The sequence below is a fragment of the Megalopta genalis genome, chromosome 4 (assembly GCF_051020955.1).
Source record: "Megalopta genalis isolate 19385.01 chromosome 4, iyMegGena1_principal, whole genome shotgun sequence".
Lineage (NCBI taxonomy): Eukaryota > Metazoa > Arthropoda > Insecta > Hymenoptera > Halictidae > Megalopta > Megalopta genalis.
In genome coordinates this window covers 17,511,314-17,534,988 of record NC_135016.1, presented here as the reverse complement: position 1 = coordinate 17,534,988, position 23,675 = coordinate 17,511,314, and the positions used below count along the sequence as shown (strand labels likewise).

General features: G+C 47.7%; 1 protein-coding gene across 9 annotated transcripts in view; it reads left to right on the top strand.

The window, feature by feature from the left end:
• kug (FAT atypical cadherin kugelei) overlaps positions 1-23,675 on the top strand; it is an 811,192-nt gene that overhangs the window by 290,961 nt on the left and 496,556 nt on the right. For all 9 annotated transcript variants that reach the window (XM_076520745.1, XM_076520740.1, XM_076520743.1 and 6 more), the window contains exon 3: positions 1,887-4,594. In XM_076520745.1, coding sequence (XP_076376860.1) covers positions 1,887-4,594 — 2,708 coding nt within the window. The remainder of the gene's footprint in view (positions 1-1,886; positions 4,595-23,675) is intronic.

Genomic DNA, 23,675 nt, shown 5'->3' with positions numbered 1-23,675 from the left:
TCTCCCCAAATTGTCCACTTTTGTGCGCAATCCGAGCGTCAATTGGAGAGACATTACTGTACTAATAATTCTTACGCTCTCTCGCTCGTCCAGCAAAAACATAAAGCGTGTCAAAAGTTACGACTGAAAAGAGGGTCGCAATCACCGCGATAAATTCAACCGTTTCAGTTTCCACTTCGAAACAAAGCGCTCGAATTCGACGGAATTCGCGTCGCGTTCGGTTTAGCGGTAAACGTGCCGTGCAACGGGAAACGTTATTACGAGAGTTTTACGTAATTGCTATATATTTATGTCCTTGATAGAATTACGCAGGAATTACCTGAGAAAAGTGGGCTGGTAGAATGTTTCAACGTTGCCGCGGAGCGCGCCGGTGTGTTTGTCTTGTCGAATGGTCAAGCCCGGGCGCTGAATTCCGCGCGCAAGAAAGTCTACGTTCAAAAATTCCGCGAACGTTTCGAATTCTTTCGTGTAAACGGACGTTCGTTCGGCACACCCCCGCGCGGTGGTACACGCGCTTGTTTCAATTTATTGTACGCGGGTAAATTGCCCGTGAACGAGAAATGCGGTACACGCCGATTGTAATAGAGCAAATACGCTCGCGGAAAGTATTCGAAACGCACGCGGTCTGTTTCGGAAACAAATGCTCCGCACTTTAGAACTTTGTTCGACAAAACGTGGCGAACGCGCGGCGAACGTATTCACGGGCTTCCTCGTGTTAAATAAATGGTGTCCCGACGGTAGGTCGCCGATTTGTTCCGCGAGAAATTTCTAAACGAACGAAGATGCACAAGACTGCGATGAACCTTGTCTTAATGCTATGCCGTCCGCAGATCTTAGATTTGATTCTTTCGTTTGACGTCGGCATAATAGCTTGGAAATTTTAGATTTAAAAAGAAATTTCGAAGATATTTATATATATAATATATAATATATTATTATTATGTAATAATATATTATATTAATATATTATATAATAGATTAATTGGATGACATATCTTAATTTTAGGAACTTATATTACTGCGCGAAATATTATATATAATTAATATTATATTATAATAATAATAATATATTATATTAATACATTATTATTATTATTATTATTGTATAATATTAATTATATATAATATTTCGGTAATATAAGTTCCTAAAATTAAGATATGTCATCCAAGAATTTTCGTACTTACTTCTTAGTTTGCTGTCTTTAACACCCAAGAAATATAGTTCAAATGTTATTTCAGTTTTTGAAAATGACACCAAAGTGGTGCCACCGGCTTAGAAAAGATAGTTTTTAGCGTGATGCTACCGGACGACATAGTGTTAATAAACTCGACTAATCTTGTTCATTGAAAATTGAGATCTTGTGCATCCGACTAGGATTAACTTACATATTTCAACCACGTAATATACATAGGAGAAGAAACAAAATTCTCTGTCGAGACGCGTTGCCCCAAGCGAGGCATTATGATCAAATTCCTTCGACGATCTCCCGGCGTACACGATTGCAAGACAGATTCGCCAATGAACGAAATTTATCCAAGCAATTTCTAAAGGATAATTGGACACCTTTTATTTATATCCCGCAGGTACGATCGCTCGTTATATCTAACTATAGTTAGCATAGTTCGCCCTCTCGAAAGCGATCGTTCCAAGCGGCAGGAAAACAAGCGAACGAATCCCCGTAAAACCTCGTATTCCCGCAGGTACTCCCAAAAGCCGATCCACAAGCTTGACATAACCTTGACATAACCTTTTATTTATATCTCGCAGGTACGATCGCTTGTTACATCTAACTATAGCATAGTTCACCCTCTCCAAAGCGATTTTTCCAAAATTATCGGCAGTAAAACAAGCGAACGAATCCCCGTAAAATCTCGTATTCCCGCAGGTACTCCCAAAAGCCGATCCACAAGCTGGTGGTACTAGCGAAGGACCGTGGGCCAGTGATCCGCAGCACGAGCCGGCCGAGCACGGCCAAGGTGACGATCAGAGTGCGTCAGGTGAACCTGCACGGACCGGAGATCTACGTGCACCATTTGCCGGACATCGTGGAACATTCGAACGCCGACATCTACGCGATCGTTCGCGTGGTAGACCAGGACGAGGGCGTGCACGGCGAGATCGCGAGCTTGGAGATAGTGGGTGGCGATCCGGCGGGTCACTTCAGGGTGCGGCCGGCCAGCGGCGGGCACCCCGGCGAGTACAACATCGAGCTGCTGCACCTGCTGGACCGCGAGACGGCGGTGCAAGGGTACAACCTGACGCTGAAAGCGACGGACCGGGGCGTGCCGCAACGTTCCAGCTACAAATTCGTGCCTGTCCACCTGGCGGACATGAACGACAACGCGCCGGTGTTCAGCCGCGAGATCTACGAGGTGAAGGTGCCGGAGACCGCGCCGGTGAACACGCCGGTGATAAGGCTGAAGGTGACGGACGCGGACGAGGGCAGGAACGCGCTGGTGTTCCTACAGATCGTGGGCGGCAACGAGGGCGGCGAGTTCTACGTGAACGCCGAGACCGGGATGCTCTACACCGCGATGAGCCTGGACGCCGAGAAGAAGGCGTTCTACACGCTGACGGTGTCCGCCGTTGACCAAGGGAACGCCGGCATGAGGAAGCAGTCGTCGGCGAAGGTGAAGATCAACGTGGTGGACACGAACGACAACGATCCGACGTTCGAGCAGTCGTCGAGGGAGGTGTCGATCGACGAGAACGAGCCGGCCGGCGCCTCCGTCGTCAAGATCACCGCGAAGGACCGGGACTCCGGCGAGAACGCTTACATCTCGTACAGCATCGACAACATCCAGAAGGTGCCGTTCGAGATCGACCATTTCTCCGGCGTGGTGAGGACCAAGCAGGTGCTCGACTACGAGACCATGAAGAGGGAGTACCTGCTGCACGTGCGGGTCAGCGACTGGGGCCTGCCGTATCGCCGGCAAGCGGAGATGCAGCTGCGCGTGAAGCTGCGGGACGTGAACGACAACCGGCCGCAGTTCGAGAGGATCGATTGCACCGGGCACGTGCCGCGGTACCTGCCCATCGGCACGGAAGTGATCGTGGTGTCGGCGATCGACTTCGACGCGGAGAACATCATCAGCTATCGCATCGTCTCCGGGAGCGAGGACGGCTGCTTCGCCCTGGACTCCGCCAGCGGCGTCCTGTCCGTCACCTGCGACCTCACCGACGTCAAGTCCACCGACAGGATCGTGAACGTCACCGCCACCGACGGCACCCACTTCGCCGACGTGAACCCCGTGCACCTGCACCTGGTGAACGCGAAGAGGAACCTCGGCTCGCAGGGCAGGATCCTGTCGGAGCAGGCCGGCGCGTTCGAGTGCCGCGACACGGGCGTCGCCAGGAGGCTGACGGAAGCGATGGCCTCCGCCGAGAGGAACAACATTCCGTCGGAGGACGACAAGTACACCCTGACGCCCAGCAGATACGGCGAGAACATGCACACGCCGGAGTTCGTCGACTTTCCCAGCGAGATTAAGGTGAACGAGTCCGTGAAGGTGGGGACGACGCTGGTCAGGCTGCAGGCCAGGGACAAGGACCTGGACTACAACGGGAAGCTGGTGTTCTGCATCTCCAGCGGGGACAGGGACTCGGTGTTCGGCGTGGACCCGGACACCGGTGATCTGAACGTGATCGGCTACCTGGACCGGGAACGGGAGAGCGAGTACTTCTTGAACATCAGCGTGTACGACCTGGGCAAGCCGCAGAAGTCCACCTCGAAGATGCTACCAGTTACTATTTTGGACGTGAACGACAACGCGCCGAAGTTCGAGAAGTCCCTAGCCAGCTTCCAGATCTCGGAGACCGCGTTGAACGGGACGAACGTGTGGCGAGCGAACGCCACCGACGCCGACCTTGGGGAAAACGCGCGGGTCACCTATTCGTTGGTCACGGAGACCAACGATTTCCGCGTGGACCCTATCACCGGCGTGCTGACCATCTTCGGCAGGCTGGACAGGGAGCGGCAGGAGATCTACGAGCTGAGGATCCGGGCGCAAGACAACGGCGGCAAAGGGACCGACATGCCGCCGCTGTATTCCGACGCGTTGGTCAGGGTGACCGTCGACGATATCAACGACAACGCGCCGACGTTCGCGCTGACCAGCTACACCGTGAAGATCCGCGAGGACGTGCCGGTTTGGACGGTGGTAGCTGTCGTCGACGCAACCGATCCGGACGAGGGACCCGGCGGCGACATCGAGTACTTCCTGTCCGACGCCATGGAGAGCGAGGGCTACTTCAAGGTCGACAGCATGTCCGGCACTATCAGGACCACGCAGAGCCTCGACTTCGAAGAGCGTCAGGTGCACACGCTGACGATCGTCGCGAAGGATCGCGGGGAACCGATCTTGACCAGCGAGACGATGGTCATCATCGAGGTCGTAGACGTCAACGAGAACTTGCATCCGCCGGTTTTTGAGGACTTCGTCGTGTCCGCGAGTGTCTTCGAGAACCAACCTATCGGCACCCTGGTGGCCACTGTGCGCGCCAAGGACGCCGATCATCTGGGAGGAGACTCCAGGATTGGATACAGCATCCGGGGCGGCGATGGCATCGGGATCTTCAGCATCGACAACAAAGGTGAGTCTTGATCTTCGATTTGTCTTTCTGGTTTTTAAATTGTTTACATCGATTGTTTATGAGTCGGGCTGATACTTGAACGTTGATTGGAATTTGGGAATGTTACCGACTGTAGAATCGGCGCGCAGTTGAACATTTTTTACGTCGAGGTTGTTCGAATTCTTGATTGCTTTAGCGATCTCTTTATTTGTTTAGCTTCGTATACGTGGTTTCTAGACGGTATAGTAATGTCTCCCTAACTCCCTCTTCCTAAATTGTCCTTTTTTCTGCACAATCCGAGCGTCAATTAGGGAGACTACTGTATCACGTACGATTAAGACTAAACTTACCGAACTATAAAAGTAACTAACGTATGTTGCTTTTTATATAACAACGACAAGAGTGGAGTTACACTTAGGCTTTTCGCCATTTTAATTACAACGTAAGCTTGAGAACGAAGGAACTTATCGAACCGCTTCTTAGGGAAAAATCTTCGTAAATCGACGGTATAAAAATTAACGACGCGAGACCGGTTATTTCGACTGGCAAACTTCGGCTTAGATTCAGCATTAAACGCGTGACATCGTATTGGACAAAGTTTCCAACGAATTTCTGCGAGTTTTCTGCAATTACAAAGCTATCGGACAGGTGTCGCCTACAACGATAAGAAGATTAGCTCGATCTGTCGAGCGTAAAACCGATCGAGAGATGACTGCGCGTCCTTCGATTCGAATTACTCGTTACACAGATGAATCTGTTATTACGGCGGATTAAACGAGATCCAGCGGAGAACTTAAATATTGACGCACCGCGCGTACTTTCGTTCACCGATCTTTCCTTTTTATGCCGCCGTATAATCTTGCGCGTGTTAGAAAGTCCGCCAGGATTTCCCCGGTGTGTCGAGCCATGTTCCGCCGCGCCGGTGACGTTGGATAAACGAGGAGACGGGAACAAGAGCTCCGGATTGGTCGCGCGGCTGATATGCAGTAAAAGTTGTTGCTCGTGAAATGTCGTTTCCATTCCGGGCCGCTAACTTTACGATAATTTCGTTCTTACACTTTTCATTACTCCGTTCGACAATTAACCCCCTATTGTTCGCTCGCGTAAGTAGCGCGTTAGGTTGGGAACGCCGAGCCGGCCTCTATTAGACTGCGGATCTTTACGTTCTCGTAAGAGTCTCTCGTAAAATGTGGAACAAAAGTGTTCAGAGAATTCGATTACCTTTTGAAGATCGATACTATCGACACAGATGTAAATTATCCTCGATCTGGATTCGATATACAGCAATGTCGCCCTAACTGACGCGAAGATTATGCAGAGAAGTGGACAATTTAGGGAGAGGAGATACGATTATTCGAGCCCTGCAGCTCGTTCTTATAGTTGTTGACAATTCGTGACTATAAAAATGAACCGCAAGGATCGAGAATAATCGTATCTCCTTTCCCTAAATTGTCCATTAGAGGAACTGCAGTAATGTCTCCCTTACCGACGCTCAGATTGTGCACAGAAATGGACAATTTAGGGAGAGGAGATACTTGCGGTTCATTTTTATAGTCACGAATTGTCGACACGATATAAAAACGAGTCGCAACGCTAAATAATCGCATCTCCTCTTCCAAAAGTGTCAATTTTTGTGCGCAATCTAAGCGCGAATTAGGGAGAAATTACTGTACCCTGTTCCACTATCTTCAGAGTGCCTAAGGGCCATCCCTCCCGGTGTCAATCGACGAAAGGACTCGTCTCGCGTATTATTCGAAAACCGATTAGCACGAATGAACGTAAGACCTACCCTCGTGTCTCCGAAGCTTTGATTTTTCGTTACTCCCCCGAAAAAAGTCGAACGAGAGTTTGCCAGAGCCCCGTTAGCCGCTCCATTGAGGGAGTCGTTGCCCGGTTTCCGGAGAAGGACACAGGGCCAGCATGAAATGTCGCGAATGCAGAACGGTGCAGTCTGGCCGACGCGGCGTTGTTCCGCGGAATATTCGCGGCCCGGACGCGCGGTCCGCGAGAAATGTTCAAGTCGGGATGGAATGAATTTAAATTACGTACTCCGGCGCGCGGTCCGCGCAAAAACTTGCTCGTAAAAAGGTTAGTATGGAAATCGCGGGTTCAGCAGCCGGATGTTTAATGCGCTCGATGCTCGTCAAAAGCCGGCCGGGATTTAAATAAACATTTACATCGACGCGCCGATTGATTCCGGCCTGGTTTAAAATTCAAATCTCCCATTAACGGACATTCCGCGGAGGAATGGGAGCCGCGGTTTCGGCTCCGCTCGTTTTCTATCGGCGAGGGCCGCCGGAGAACGCGCGCGGACTCTCGAGCAACCGAGAGGATCGCTTTCGATACTTTCTGGACGAAGCAGGAATTGTTACGGATATCATAAAAATGGGAGTGAGAGACATCTATAACTGAAATCGGCAATTACTTAGTTGTCAACCCAATATATTGCTTCGTAAACAATGGATTTATTTAATAGCCTGGATTTATTTAAACTTCCTACGATTTGTATTATGATATATACTTCGATAAAGAAGCGCGCCTAAAAATTAGGGAGACGTTACTGTACTCTCGGCCACGACGCGCTACGAGCTGCTTATCGTCTCTCGCAAAGTTGACGTATCGTAGCGAATTACCACGCATTTCCTGCGTACATCGATAGAGAAAACACAGTTTTTTTTTTGTTACGTTTAACATACGAAGAGTCGGATACGCTGGACACACCGGCGGACGAGAAGCTCGGCGTTCAGGCGAACGCCGGAAACTTGTCGAACGTGACTAAATCGTGGATGAGGTCCGCTGGTTTCTTCCATTCTTTTTTCGCCGGCCACCACCGCCGGTGTATATTTTATCGCGCGAAATGTTCGAGTGGAATCGAAACGTCACGCGGCGCAATTTATGGCCGTGCAAGCCAAGAGCCGCGCCCCGTTCCGCCGAGGACTGCCGGTCATTAGTAAATAGATCGCGGGAGGAAAAAAGCTGGTCGCCGGTCGCGATACTCATCGGCGCGCCGCGTCATTAGCATCGCGTTTATATTAATTAAGCCGATGACCGATGAGCGAGGAGGACACGACGGCGCGGCGGGCCGAGCGGAGCCGACTCGGCGAGATTTCCAAAGATATATTTCGAACGTGATCTTGTTGTTGGCTTTTATTACGTTTTATGTCGCGAGCCTCGAAGCGAAACTAGGTGCAGCGTGCAACGGCGCGCGATACCACGGGCGGACGCGTTTTTCACGAAAACACATTTTTCAGCGAACCCGACGTCTCATAAAAAAATCATTCGAGCCACTAGAAAGCTGGCAGACGGGTCCGTATCCTGTGAATTGTAGCCGAGTCTGTATTTGTAGAATTGGATCTTCGCGAATCGAGGAACTGGAGCTGTTCCTTCGGCGCTCGATTCTGTTTTCGTGGTCCTCAAATATGGATGTACTGTTCGATTTACGAAATAACGAATGGTGACAATCGTAAGACGGGTAACTTACAGAATAAGGAGTACAGTAAGCGTAGACGAGTTACCTACAAACGACGAAGACAGCTCGGCCCGCTGGCGCGAGCAAATTGATCATTTTAGATCCGAAAAGACGCTCCCGCGAAATACAATAATTTCAGATTGCGCACAATTGATGGACAATTTGGGAAGAGGAGATACGATCGTTCGAGCCTCGAACCTCGTTTTTATAATTGTTGACAATCGGTAATTATAAAAACGTGCCGCACGGCACGAATAATCGTATCTCCTCTTCCCAAATTGTCAATTTTCGTTTACAAGCTGAAGGAAAATTGGGGGAATTCACTGAACTTCGCTCGACAGCAAGATTAAAGCATCGCTAATTTTGGGCCGAAGAATCGTCGATCTTTGAACAGCTGTAACTCCGTTAAAAACTGTCATAAAATCATGACTTTCCTTTCAAATTAAAGCTCGAAGTCTCTACTTTACGATACCGTATCCGAATTTTTAATATCGCGCACTCCCGCGATCGTACTGTAAATCCGAGGACATGTTCGCGATACCGAAACAGTGCAAAGTTCAACGCCCCCTGCGGAGTTGCAAAAATTTGTTCGTGCAACGCCGTTTACAGCATCGCAAAGCACGTACTTTCCGCTTGAATTTCAAGGCGGTATCGAGTCGCCACGAGGTGCAAGGCACGAATGATCGTATCTCCTCTTCCAAAATTGTCCTTTTTTCTGCACAATCCGAGCGTCGATTAGGGAGAATTTACTGTAAAAATGTATTCGGAACTGTCAACGAATTCTCTTCTCTCCGAGTACTGAGAAAATCGCTGATTGCTCGACAGCTGGCTACGCGAATCAATTTTCCAGTGCTGAGAAAAGATTCCAAGTATCGCGGTTGTCTCGGAAACGAACGGGCGGCGCCGATTTTGCAGCGGCCTGTACAGGAAACGCAAACCGTAGACACAGACAGAGTGCACTTTAATTCACTCGAAGTCACGAGCTTGTCAAGAAGTCATTTCAAGCCAATTGCATTTCCGAGGGAAAACAGTGCGGGCGGAGCGGAACAAGCGTGATTCTACAGAACCCCACCCCTTTCGATCTCCGAAAGGAGAATCGAGCGTAACAATACTTTGAAATCGCTCGAGTCCGTGATCCGAGGCTCGATGCATTCTTTGGCGACGGCCCGGAGAGAAAAAGAAAGGAGGAACGAGGGCAAACCTACGCGTCCGTGAGACGCGTCTTTTTTCCGCTTTGGTAGCCGCACTGTTCCGCTTCTTTCCGGTCCCCGGGCATTGATCGATCGATGGGGTTGCAAGAGGAACGAAAAAAAAAAAAATACGTCGAACCGATTCACCCTTTACATCCGACGGGGCGGGCCATCGATACTCCGTGGCACCGGTCCAAAACGAGGTTACAGCATCGTGGCCCATTAAATACCAACGCGCCCGGTTTAATTGAATTATAGAACCCGCGAGAATCCGCTTCCTTTTTCTCCGGCGGCCGCGCTTTAAATTTCACTCGCGACAACGCGAGGTGGCCCAGATATCGCGCGTCATTACGCTCAATGATTACAGATGTTACCAGATGTTACTTATGTTACTAGATTTCAAACAAGAGCTTCTAAACTGTTCACTCGATTCTGCCGTTCAACCGTACCTTGTAAATAAATAAATAAAATAATGCAAAGCACGAGTAATCCGCATATATTTTTTCTTCGTCCAATCTATTACCAGGCAATTAAAGTAATTTCTCCCTAATTCGCGCTCAGATTGTGCAGAAAAATGGACAATTTCGGAAGAGGAGATACGATTATTCGAGCCTTCCTCGTGGCGACTCGATACCGCCTTGAAATTCAAGCGGAAAGTACGTGCTTTGCGATGCTGTAAACGGCGTTGCACGAACAAATTTTTGCAACTCCGCAGGGGGCGTTGAACTTTGCACTGTTTCGGTATCGCGAACATGTCCTCGGATTTACAGTACGATCGTGGGAGTGCGCGATATTAAAAACTCGGATACGGTATCGTAAAGTAGAGACTTCGAGCTTTAATTTGAAAGGAAAGTCATGATTTTATGACAGTTTTTAACGGAGTTACGGCTGTTCAAAGATCGACGATTTTTCGGCCCAAAATTAGCGATGCTTTAATCTTGCTGTCGAGCGAAGTTCAGTGAATTCCCCCAATTTTCCTTCAGCTTGTAAACGAAAATGGACAATTTGGGAAGAGGAGATACTATTATTCGAGGCTTGCGGTTCGCTTTTGTAGTCACTGATTGTCAACATGATATAAAAACGAGTTGCAACGCTAAATAATCGCATCTCCTCTTCCAAAAGTGTCAATTTTTGTGCGCAATCTGAGCGCGAATTAGGGAGAAATTACTGGACAGTAATGTCTCTCCAATTGACGCTCAGATTGTCCGCAGAAATGGACAATTTGAAGGTGAAAAAGAGGAGATACGTTTATTCGAGCCTTGCGGTTCGTTTTTATAGTTATACAGCATTTTCGTAGCTACCGATTGTCAGCAACTATAAATCGACCTTTCGGTGACACGGCATCTAGAAAACCAGCGTCCAGCCTCGAATCTGCGAGTGCACCGCTGCGGAATGCACTTGCGCGAAACTAAACGTGTAAATTCAATTTGCTCGTCGGGTTCCAAGAAACGTCGTCACTCGTTTCTAATTACAAGTTCACATGTTTGGCTAGCGGTAAAGAATTCCCGTATCGTTTTTTTTCCCCCCTCCGGAAACTTGTCGTGACAAGGCTCCATGTGCATCTAAATACGCACAGTTCGTGCGCGGCACACATCCGTCCGCGTACGGGCGGCTGTATCGATCTCTCGCGAAGCAAAAATAATACATTGTCAGTGGTATGCATATTCAGCCGGTGTAAATATTCATAAGACGCGGCGGGTGTATTGCCTTCGTGTTTGAGGCACGACCGCCGGTTATCGTCGTCCGCGGTCCCACGACGGATCCACGGTTACGTGTTAGACGGTGCTCGGCGCCGCGCCGCGCCGCCGCGCGGCGACCGTTCGTTCGGTTTGTTCGCGATTTCAGCAACTGGTAGCTACGCTATCGGTCGTACTTCGCGATCGTGTGGCTCGACAAATTGTTCTTTAATTCGCGGTTCGGTATCTGCATTTTATCGGGTCCTTCGTTCGATTTTTGCGCCACGCGGCGGATCGTGAAGCGGTTTCGGAACTTTCGAAATCGGCAAAACCAGAAAAATGGCTGGACGTTGGACAAAAATGCTTCGTGCTCGATCCGCGATATCGTTCATTGTCCACGGATTAACCCTTTCGCTACGGGCGGGAGTATTCCTCGTCAGCGAGGAATATTTTCGAACAAAAAAATTTATCTCCGAAGGGTATTTATAAATAAAGTGTATTCCAGGGTATTTATAACGTTTTAGCACGCGCTCTTTAATTTACACAGTATGAGAGGAAATAACATTATGCAATATAATGCATCTTATGGAGGGCCACTATAGGGGCCCGTAGTACCTCAGTGGCATCTTATGGAGGGCCACTATAGTGGCCCGTAGTAACGAAAGGGTTAAGAAGAGTTCCTTACACTACATGGACGGCAAGACAACAGAATATTATTCCGACTTCGAAGACGGTCGGTCATTCTTGCTCGACAAGTTATTATAAATCTCTGTCACCTCCGTCTCCCGTGCTCACGTTTATTCAAGGTCGACCGAACGAAGCATCCGGACAGCGTTCGGCGAAGATTCGGCGTCACGCTGGGAGAAAGTCGCAAATTATTTCGAAGCAACGAGGAGCGATCGAACTTTTAATCGAGAAAATCGCTTCCAATTAGACTCCGCCGGCAGATAAAATCAATCTTTTTCAATCCGCCGACGGGCTCGTTCGAAGAGGCATCAGAGCAGGAAATATGGTGCAGGACACGGAGGATGCGAGAGTGTTGCACGGTGTGCGGCGGTTGCTCGTTAGCGGGCCACATTCGTCGGTTCGTTGGAGGCAAACGACGTCGCCGGACGATCGACTAAATTTCCTATGACGCGGTTTACCCGTTCGCCACCGCCAGGAAAATACGGTTAAGCTCTGATCACCATAGAAAACTGCCACACCTAGTTTGCAATGCTGCAGCCAGCCCGGCCCGCGTCGGCCCGACGCATTTTCCGGGGAACAGGCGTTGCGTTCCGCGCCCCGCTGTCCACTTTGTCGCCGGCGACCGTTACTCCATTAATGAGGCGATCTTATATATATAGCAGAGATTGAAACGGTATTACAAATAGCGGGTTTTTTTCGGTATTTATTCTACTTTCTTTAAAGACATTCAATGCTGCGAATACTGATATGAAGTCACCGCATCGACGTTATTCCGGTATATCCTTAAATTGATCATTGACTACTGACCGTTGACCACTGACCACTGACCTTTGAGGTTTGACCATTGATCACTGGCCATTAACCATCGACCATTGATCACTGACCACCAACCACTAACTTTTGACCATTTACCACTGACCACTGACCACTGATCACTGACCTTTGACCATTGAACACTGATCACTGACCACTGACCGTTGATGTTTGAGCATTGATCACTGGCCATTAACCATCGACCATTGATCACTGACCACTAATCACTAACTTTTGACCATTTACCAATGACCACTGACCACTGATCACTGACCTTTGACCATTGAACACTGATCACTGACCACTAACCGTTGAACACTGACCACTGTTTACTGACTATTGAACACTGATCACTGACCACTGTTTACTGACCTTTGACCATTGATCAATATGTAACATTTTATGTTACGACGAGTATACCCGACAAAAATATTTAACTGATTAAACGGCTAAAGCAGAGCTTGTTACACGACGAATCGCGCATTCTCTAAACGAACAATTATCTCCTAGATAGCATACCTTCCAGAGTCGTTCGACCCTTAACATTAAAAGCTCGCGTATCTCGAGTATACACACAGATCCCGGTTAGAATCTGACGACCGACCTTTGGCCGCGAGTCTCGCGTGTCTCGCGAGGATCCGGGTGATTTAAAACAGTCGTATCGGTATCCCGGAAATGGTTGACCTCTCCGCGCCTTTAAGACCGGGCATCCAGAAAGCGATTCGTTCTCCTTTTTCCGCGACACGGCAGGGCGAGTTAGAGCCTGGGTCCGCCACGATTCGCAGGACTCGCCGCGATAAGGCCGGTGATCCATTACGGAGGGCATTCGAAGAATTTCCGCGAACAATGGCTCTGGAACGTCGTCGACCGGTAGCCGTTTCTAGGAGAAGAAAGTTACGTCTCTGCTCGAACTGCGCCCCGGATTCCGTGTCGCGGATCGCGCGAGTTCGCGTTAACAAGGCGCGGCGAATAGGACTCGAACGAATTAATTAAATCCGAACCGCATTCGTTGGTTTCGCCGACAGACGGCCGAGAGTAAGCCGTAACAAAAATTTAGACGAACGGATCGTTCTTCGAAGGATCGGGCTACAGTAATGTCTCTCTAATTGACGCACAGATTGCGCATGAAAATGGACAATTTGGGAAGTGGAGATACGATTATTCGAGCCTTGCGGTTTATTTTTATGGTTATAAATTGTCCACAATTATACAAACAAGGCGGCAAGGTTCGAATAATCGTATCTCCCCTTCCAAAATTATCCATTTTAGTGGAAGACATTAATAGACATTACTATACAGGGTGTCCCGAAAATGACTCGCAATCCGGAAATGGGTGGTTCCTGAGGTCACTTGAAGCAACTTTTTCCTTTGCGAAAATTTTCTCCGAGGCTTCGTTTACGAGTTATTAACGAAAAACACTGACCAATAAGAGGCGAGCTCGGCTGGCGCGCGACGGCCCAGTCAACGAGTGCGCGGAGCCCGGTTCCGCTCATTGGCTCGGCCGTCTCGCGCCAAATGATCTCGTCTCTGATTGGTCACTGTTTTTCGTTAATAACTCGTAAACGAAGCCGCGGATTGCATTTTCGTTAAGGAAAAAGTTGCTTCAAATGACCTCAGGAATCCCCTACTTTCGGATTGCGAGACATTTTTGGGATACCCTGTATATCGGACCCGAAAGAAGCTTCTCTCCGTCGACGCGACGAAAATCCAATTTAGCCGACGAGTGCTGCGCGAACGTCGATATATTCGTAGGAGCAGCTCGTGAATTATACCGGGCTATAACGATCGCGCGAGCCAGCTCTAAATTACGTCTATCGACGAACGCGATGGTTTTTGTTCTCCTCGAAAATCGTTTCGTCGGGCTCGACCCGGCCGGTCCGGCCCGGGCCCGCGTTCTCGCAGTATCGGCCCGATAGCATCGATCTCGCCGCGAAGACGAACGGCTTACGCAACCGCTGATATTTTATCTGCGTCGATGTTTTTTTTTTATTTCCCCCGTTGTGTTTACTCGGGCCCGACGCAGACCCGCGAGATTGCAACCGCGCGGTGCATTTGAATTTAAATGGGAGCCGTGCTTGCCCTGCGCCAGAGGAACTGTTTTCTTTTTCGTAATCCCCGAACCCGGATCGACGCGAACGCGAGTGTACACAGCTTTGCCGCATCCGTCAATTTGACGGATATTTTGGTGAGTGTATCGGACATCTTTTCGGAATGTTTGAATAATTTTGTGCGCTCGTTTCTGCCTTGTTACCTAGGCTTTGCTATTGAAAGTCTGCTTCCACGATTTTTAACGATCGTTTCACGTCAAGAAGCAGCTTTTCTCGAAGACGAGGTCTATTTGTTCTTCAAAGCCGTCGCGTCGACGAATTAATGTTATATCCAGCTATGGAAACCAGCGCGGATGTTTCGTTCATAAATAAACCGCGACGAGTTAACACGTTATTTATGCTCGCCGTTTTGATGAATCGTCGATTATTTACGTACATACGTCAACGATACGCGCGATCTGCCGCGCTCGAGTATTTACGCGACCGTTTAATTTCCCGCATTATCCAGCTGCTAAAATTAATTACGAACAAATAAATCATGCATCGATTACAACGTTACGTTAGCGTTATTACTATGCGCGTTCTGTTGCACGAGTCACCGGAAGACTCAATTTCGTACGCATAAGATGCACTTTGCCTTCAGGGAAACATGCATGTCTGAAAAAGTTGCGCTGAAATAACTCAATTCCCCGTAATCACTAATAAACTTTAATGTCCCACCAGAGGGGACATCCGAGTGATATGCTAGAATTACGATGTCCCACGAGAGGGGACAGCGGAGTGCAAAGGGTTAAGGTCGCCGGTTAAGGCACTTTGAAGCGACAAGCCTGGGTAAACCTTGGCGGAGCTCTCGAAGAGAGGACCGCGGCAGGAATTTTTCCTTTAATTCGCTTCTCGTTACTTTCCCGCGGCGCCGTCGAGACGAACGCGACTCTCTCTCTCTCTCTCTCTCTCTCTCTTCTCGTCGATGGGGTTTCGCGCGTCAAAGACGATCCCCCGGCCTTCCAATGTTCCTCGAACGGGTTCTCGACCAACGCCATCCGCTGCAGCCCGCTATTGTGCCGCTGGAATTTCTGGTATTGTCAGCGAAGTTTCACCCGGCTTTCTTTCCTCGCTCAGGTGGGAAGAACAATCGGGGAGTCTTTTTGCTCGGTACAGTTTCCTTCTTCTGCTGCTCCCCCTTCCCTCCTTCCCGCCTCTTTGATTCTCGCAGCCGGGCGACGCGCGCCGGCCCTGTCTTTTACGACCCTCCCCGGTATCGCGCTGCGTAAGCCGCGAGGGTGAGGAAACGTGTGAATGGCGCTTTAGAAACGACGACTCGCGAAACGTCCTAACGACCGACGCTGAAAATCTTCCGGTCGCGGGACAGATAAACGGGTGGTTAGCGCGACGAGCATAGACGGTGTCGGGAAACACCTGAAATGCTTCTGTTTCCATGCTCGCGCCGAGCTGCTAACTTGTCCGGGATTCGTGGGATCAGTCCGCTTCTCGGTTCGGTTTCGGCGGCGATCCCGGAACGCATGGAATTCTGCATACTGTTCCGGAGTATCAGGATTTTGTCACCAGTTTGCTGCGGCGCTTCCTTTTCGCTGCGCGCATCTACGCTTACTGACAAAAGTTAAGGAACGGTATATTCGCTCTTTTAACAACAAACCACTTCGACGCAAGTGGTTTCTCGCATGCTTTGCGCGATAAAAGATTATTTTCATTTAAACGATGTCCTAATTGTCCTGTTACTAATGTTCTCCAGACACGGTTGATTTTTAATTTCGGAAGCTGTGTTGAATGGATTCGACTTACAAAGTCTTGCAATTCAACGATCTAGCTTTTCAAACATTGCTAATTAGTCAGCCCATTGCACTATGCAACGAGATAGACTCGCGTAGATCAGAATCTACCGAATATGAACGTTATTCATTTCGTCTAAATTGAAACAAAATTTATTTCTCCTTCCATGAAAATCTAGAGATGAAAGTAAATGGAGATGCGCGAGGAGCAAAATTTATCTGGTTCTAGAAACGAGAACGTCCTAATTAACACGGTTGTGATAGAAATCGTAGTCGAAGGTGTTAACCTTTCATGTCAGAGCATAATTTAATAATGCTGTGAAGTCTATAATAATATGGAGTATGAAGTATATCGAATGAAGTATATTACTATTGCTAATGAAATATATTGTAATAAAGACAGCAAGGTGTTTAAATAAATCCTATATTGTAATTAATTGTAAAGCATGTCGCGATTGCTCGCGACCAATTCGAACGAAGCTGTGAAGTCTACTATAATATGAACCATAAAGTATATCGAATGAATTATATTACTATTACCAATGAAATATGCTATAATAAAAATGGCAAGGAGTTCAAATAAATCCTGTATTGCAATTAATCGTAAGGCATATCGCGATTGTTCGCGACCAATTCGTAATTGAATAAAGCTATGAAGTCTATTATAATATGAACTATAAAGTATATCGAATGAAGTATGTTACTATTGCTAATGAAATATGCTATAAGAAAAATGGCAAGGAGCTCAAACAAATCCTATATCATAATGAATCATGAAACATGTCGCGACATCGGTTACTTTTAGCGTTCGGTAGCATCATAGTATCACAGAGAGTTCATTTATTACCATTCGTCTTCGAGATTAATTTCCAGCTGCGAAAAGGTTGCTTGTCGTTGTCCCAGATTTCCCGATCGATAACAAAGCCACGGTCGAACACCCGTTGACAAAGCGCGAACGAGCTTTTCTCTGGTCTCCGCTAATCGTTGGAAAAAACGAGCGATCCCGCGTAAGTTCTCCCAAAGCGAGCAATCATCGTTCGACTTGGACGAATTAGGGCCAATAAGAAGTGCACGGGTCAACTGGTAAACGAGGCAGGCACCGTCCGTGATACAACGGTGGACAGAAAATTCGCATGGTCGATGTGTGTTACGAATGGTTACGAGCCGCTGCTTAAATATTGTGCCAGAATTAACAGGGGCGTGTCGGGCTCTAACGAACCAGCTAGAACGAACGAGCAACCAGGTCGGGCCGCGGTACTTACACCGAACAATACACCGGCAAACTTGAAAGGCTACATGTCGTCATAAGTAATTACGGGAATGTTTACCCGAAACGCGATTGTTATCGCTGCGCGATCGAAGTTTCCGCGCCTGGTCGGCCGTTCGCCGTTTGCGAGACCAACTTCGACAATTCCCGCGACCCGTATCCCAGAAATTTTGCTAATTTTGCGGAACTAGAATCGTTGCGAATCGAACCAATCGGTGGTCGCGATATAACTCCGCGGTTCCCTGTTAGAGAAGCGTTAAAGATTGCCTCGTTCCTTCGATACTACGGGCCACTATAGTGGCCCTCCATAAGATGTCACCGAGGTACTACGGGCCACTATAGTGGCCCTCCATAAGATGCCACCGAGGTACTATGGGCCACTATAGTGGCCTTCTATAAGATGTCACCGAGGTACTACCGGCCACTATAGTGGCCCTCCATAAGATGCCACCGAGGTACTACGGGCCACTATAGTGGCCCTCCATAAGATGCCACTGAGGTACTACGGGCCACTATAGTGGCCCTCCATAAGATGCCACCGAGGTACTACGGGCCACTATAGTGGCCTTCTATAAGATGTCACCGAGGTACTAGGGGCCACTATAGTGACCTTCCATAAGTTCGATCGTTTGTAGCGAATAAAGTCAGTGCTTACTGCAGAAAGATAATTCACCTTATTTTTCTCTCAACGACGGATAAAATAGATATGCCTCACTTTTTTCAATTTCGTTTAACTTTCTTTGGATTAACCGTTTTGCTGCGGGCGGGTTCTCCGCTGCGGTACCCCCGCAACGATCAGCCTCTTGTAGCGTGAAGCGATGTCGCAGCGCGCCGTTCGGCAAAAGTAGCGCGGCGGAAAATCCGCCCGTAGCGAAAGGGTTAGGGTCGGGCCGGGACGATTACACGCGACACGCTGGGCCGCCGTCTGTTTCGGCTCCGGTTCCGGCGACGTTCGTTCGCCGTTGGTTCCGGCGAACCGCTCGGCCGTCGAGGGTGGCGATACCTCGTGTAATTTGCCGAAGACGCGGCGCTTAATGACGCGGAGCGGAACGATACGGAGCGGGTCTCGCCGCATTAAGGATTCATGACGGAAATTCGTACGCGGGGCACGCGTGAACGCGTCCCGTCGCGGGCGTGTTTTACAGCGTGACAATCCTCGCCCCGGCATCTTGTTGGCTGCGTTACGTGACTTGTAATTATATGCCGAATGTGACGAACGTTATTGCCCCGGTGCCGCTTATGGCGCTGCGATGGAATTCCGTTCGCGCGCGTTCTCGAACGCTGTCGCGAATTGTCGTTCGCCGGATTTTTGCGAGCGCCGCGCCCCGCTGCAGGATGCAAATGTCGTGCCGGCGGCTGGATCGTGAAAAGTCGGGCCACGCCGTTGCGCAAGAACGGAATCGCGGAATTTTCCAGAGCCCGGCGTCGGGAGAATTATGTCCCGTTTTATAGTTTTATACGAGCTACAGGGTTCCAACAACAAATATTTCGATTTATTATAATCGACGCGGCACGCCGATAAATAAAGGGCGAACCGGTTTCTTACCTTATGAATCAGATGGAACGACCGCGTTTCCGACGCCGAGACTTTCCCTTTTCCGCGCCAACCCTCTCCCGAAATTGTCACCCAGTTCTCTATCGCGGCGGCGTGTTTCCCTTCGCACCGTCCCCGCCGCTGGACCAAGCGCGGAAAAATTCTTATCCGTCGCCGGTGTCCCTCTCCCCCCAACTCGAGTTCTCGTTGCACAGTTAAACGGTGATTTATTTGTTTACGCGGTCCACTTTATTTTCGCCTTTTCATTAACATACTTGATTCGTTTGTAGACCCGTGCTCGATCGTATTTATTATGCGAATGCGTCTTAAAAAATTTTCATAAAATTGAAATATTTAATTCGATTATAAACAAAAATTACGAAGCAAGATTATATGGCATCGATTACTTCTTCAGCATTCGTACCTCTTGCAAATCTTAATAAAATTAAGCAATCATTTTTAATTTTTCATTAATTATCAATTCGGTCGTCGATCGAGTAAATTTCGAACGAGGAGATCTCCCCGTTCGATTGACTAAGTATTAATATAAAAATAATTATATTGCTCTTGCGTAATTGCGTCCATGGTTAAAATTTTCGTCTGCCTTCTTTGCGCGGCTGGAAAATTAATGGAACGAATTATTTCTACAGAAATTATTTAATGCATCGATTTACCGACGACGGTGCGAATCTTTGGAGCACTTCGGATAATAAATTTCGTATAAAAATATATCCAAAATTACTCTTATTATATAAATTAAATAATTATTACACACGAAAATATAAACGATAAAAGTGCTAAAAATAGAACGAGCATCGTGAAATTCTCCGTTCGGGACAAGAATCCATCGCGTTCTTCGGAAACTCGTCGCGTCGTGGCAACGTAACGACCGGAACAGCCCCGAATCCGAAGGCAGACGCTAATGCGACCGTAATTATACAATACGGAACGAGGAGCAATACTCGACAATAAAAATGGAACGAAATAATTCCTGTCGGCTGCTTCGATGGCCCGGAAACTCGCGGGAGAACGAACGGAAAGGCGTCCCCGGTTGTTTCCTCTCCAATTTCTCCGCGGAGCGTTCCCCACGTTCTCCGCGCAACCCTCCGCTCTTCCGCTCCGTAAATAATTAATTTTATGGAGCCCGGGAAAGAAGTCCTTTTTGTACGTTTCGATTCCGGCGGTTCTCGTTCCGCGGCGATAACGGCCGCTTTTAGTAAACGATACCTATCAGCGGCCCCGCAATTCCGAGCTCGCTTTTCTAGCGTGCCCGCCGCCTGTAAAGAAGAGCAAACGTTCCCGGGGAATATGTTGCGGGCAACTCGCGCGTTTAGGTTTACTGTTGCGGTCGTTCTCTCGTGACCCATTTCTCCACGTCCTCCTACCGATAGTTATGTGCCTGCGATCGAAAATCTTGGACACTGATAAACGCGAACGCCGCGGAACGCCGCGCTAGAAACGTCCGGCTCGCGGGAAACGAATGCCTCGTCCGAATCCCAAAAGTCGCTCGTGCCTTTTGCTGCGAACATCTTCGCTCCGGAGAATTGTTTGAACGCGACCGAAACCATAATAATCTACTACTACTGCTGGGCAGAATTTCTTACACGTTTTAATTTTACTCGCGCTGGAAACGAATGCGGAAACCAGCGCGATTTTAACCTTTTGCGCTCGAAGCTATTTTCACTATGGATCTAAAATAATTTTTTTGACTTATAGTGTTTTCATTTTCTATGACAAAGTGTATTTTATGCGTATGAAGTTGAGTTTTGCGACTTACAGAACAGTTACGCTTTCAATAACTTTTTAAATCTGAACTTTGTGTGAACCCTTTGCGCTCGAAGCCATTTTAACTGTAAATCTAAAATGATTTTTCTGACCTACGCTGTCTCTATTTTATACGACAGAGCGCATTTTATGCGCGTGAAATTGAGTCCTTGCGACTTATACAACAGTTTATACTTTGAACAATTTTTCAAATCTAAATTTTCTCGATGTAAGAATTATTTTGGAACGTGATATAAACATTTTTTAGTGGTGCCTCGGGGTCGCCACTCGAGCGCAAAGGGTTAATATGAAAATTACCTTAGGACGTGATATAACAAATTTTAATGATGCCTCGGGGTCACCAGCCGAGTCCAAAGGGTTAACACTAAACTTGCCGCGTTTTCGCCGGTTTCGCGCTTATTAATTTAACGCTGTTGAAATCGCAAGTGCTCTTTCATGGCAAAACGATCGAATAAACTTTTCGAGCATACGTTGTAATAAAAATTGCGCTTTTGGTTTCTTTTATTTTGAAAATGATAAATAATATTTTAATTATAAGATTTCTTTTCGGATCGCCTGCAAACCCACAATGTTACTTATGCCAACAAATAAAAGACGATCGTTCGCCGAAGAAGATCAATGTTCAGATTTGGGTCCACATTGAGATCCTCGTAGAATTACTATCATAAAATCAATGTAAGCGAATACCTTCGCGTAAAAAAATTCTCTTACACTCCTGAAACAATTACCAACAGAACTGCAGTAGTTTGGAGTCAATACGTGCAGCAGTTTCTCTTAAAAAAATTCTCGAAGATCGCCTATCTGACGCGAAATTGAGAAGGAGATTAAAATAGCGAATTCCTACAGCCAAGACAGCTGTAGGAGAGACAGCATTATGGTCGTCGGACATCGCCAACATCGCTGCGTCGCGCGTCGAAGTCTCCGATCGCGGCGCATATTAATTACTCGCAGCATTCTCCCGCACGCGAACGCCGGGGGTCGTCTATGACCAAGGAATACAAATACGAATCGCGAACATAATATATGTATAAAGTGCTCGTAACGAGCGAGCGGTTCTATACGGTCCCGTATAAATATTCATCGTCCGCGTGTACGTTTTTTAATAGGACAGTTTGATACGGAATTTCCGTCGACGTTTCGAAGACACGCGGAAGAAACGTCGCCCTCGTGACAGAGAAAAAACGTGCCGGTAATCTATTATCTAATTATAATCTACTTATATCTACTATACTCTACTATACTATATCTACTATAATCTACTATAATCTACTAAACTAATTATAATCTATTACTGCTCGCGTTTCGGACGTTCTTCGCGTTTGCTCCGTTTCGAAACGGACAGCGAACGATGGTCGTTCGCGTTCGTCCGAGTTTCTGCTTTTTCGCCTAACGTCGCGGCTGCGGAGGCCGGGTACGTTAACTCTGTGACAGATCAATTTGGTAGTTATTATTATTGCCCACCGCGGACCGTTTCAAGAGCTCGGAATATTTAATTTCCCCGTAAGCTGGCCAGACAAGCCAATCGTCTGTTCGCTGCAGCCTCCTTTGTGCGCCGTTCCCCGTGCCGGGTGTTCCGAACGATGAAGTGCAATTTACTCGGCGCATAGAAAGGAAATACCTTCACTTCCGTTCTCAAAGCACCGCTCGGTTTTCATTTGATTTCGCCCCGAAAATAAACCGGCTTAGCCGACAGCGCCGCGCGGGATAGATCGGGTCCGCGGCGCTCTTTTCGCGATTAGCTCGGCAACGCCGAACATTCTCTATCAAACCGACGCTAAAGCTAGGCGGCGCTACCCTTTTTTTTTCTTCCCAAAGCGCAACAAACAGCCTGCACAGTTTTTAACGCGCGTTGTGTACGCGCCGCTTCATTGTACGGAGATATATATTGGAACGTTGTATGCGATGAGTTTGTTCGCCTGTGGTATCGGAGTACGAGCTTCATCGCGGCTGTGACGTTCGGTGAATAATTTCGAACAGCGAATATCTGAAGCTATAACGAAAATGCTTTTTTCCTTTTAGAAGTTGACCCTTTGCACTCGAGACTAGTTTAGAGAGAGAACGAAGACGTTTGTTTCAACCTACAGTATTTCCATTTGATATGGTCGATTTTATTTGGTACATATGAAATAGAATTTAAATGAAAATAGTATTAAGTTATACTATAAGTTATTATATACAGGGTGTCCCAAAAATGTCTCGCAATCCGAAAGTAGGGGATTCCTGAGGTCATTCGAAGCAACTTTTTCCTTAACGCAAATGTGAAATAAAATGATAAGATGTGTTATCAGCGCAAATGTAAATAAGCAGATCTCACTGAATTTCGAGGCTTGCAAATGATTTGCATGTCTTCAGCATCTCTCTCTCTCTCTCTCTCTCTCTCTCTCTTTCTCTCTGAGCGTATGCGTTGTTTCAACGTAAGGATACTTCTGCCTCTACTAATGAATTGTAAATATGCGACTGTGACGTGTAGAGGACAAGTAGCTGTCCAAGAACCCCAGATTGCAGCCATTTGACCATGTTTGAACAGTCGAGCCGCGTCAGAAGGTTTCTACATCTAATTGGATATCCATCGAGCATTGTCCCCATTTCGATCGGTGCACAACACATTTCCACATTTCCAGTCATTTTAAAATTACAGTACAGTTATTAAAATTTCTCCGTAATTTTCCTTCAGCTTGCACATAAAAATGGACAATTCGGGAAGAGGAGACGCGATTATTCGAGCCTCGCGGCTCGTTTTTATAGCGCTTATCTCGCTGTAAATATTATCTCACTCTATTTATTTATTTGATTTATAAGCTTATCTCGCGCTATTTATTTATTTTATTTATAAGATCACCTCGCTC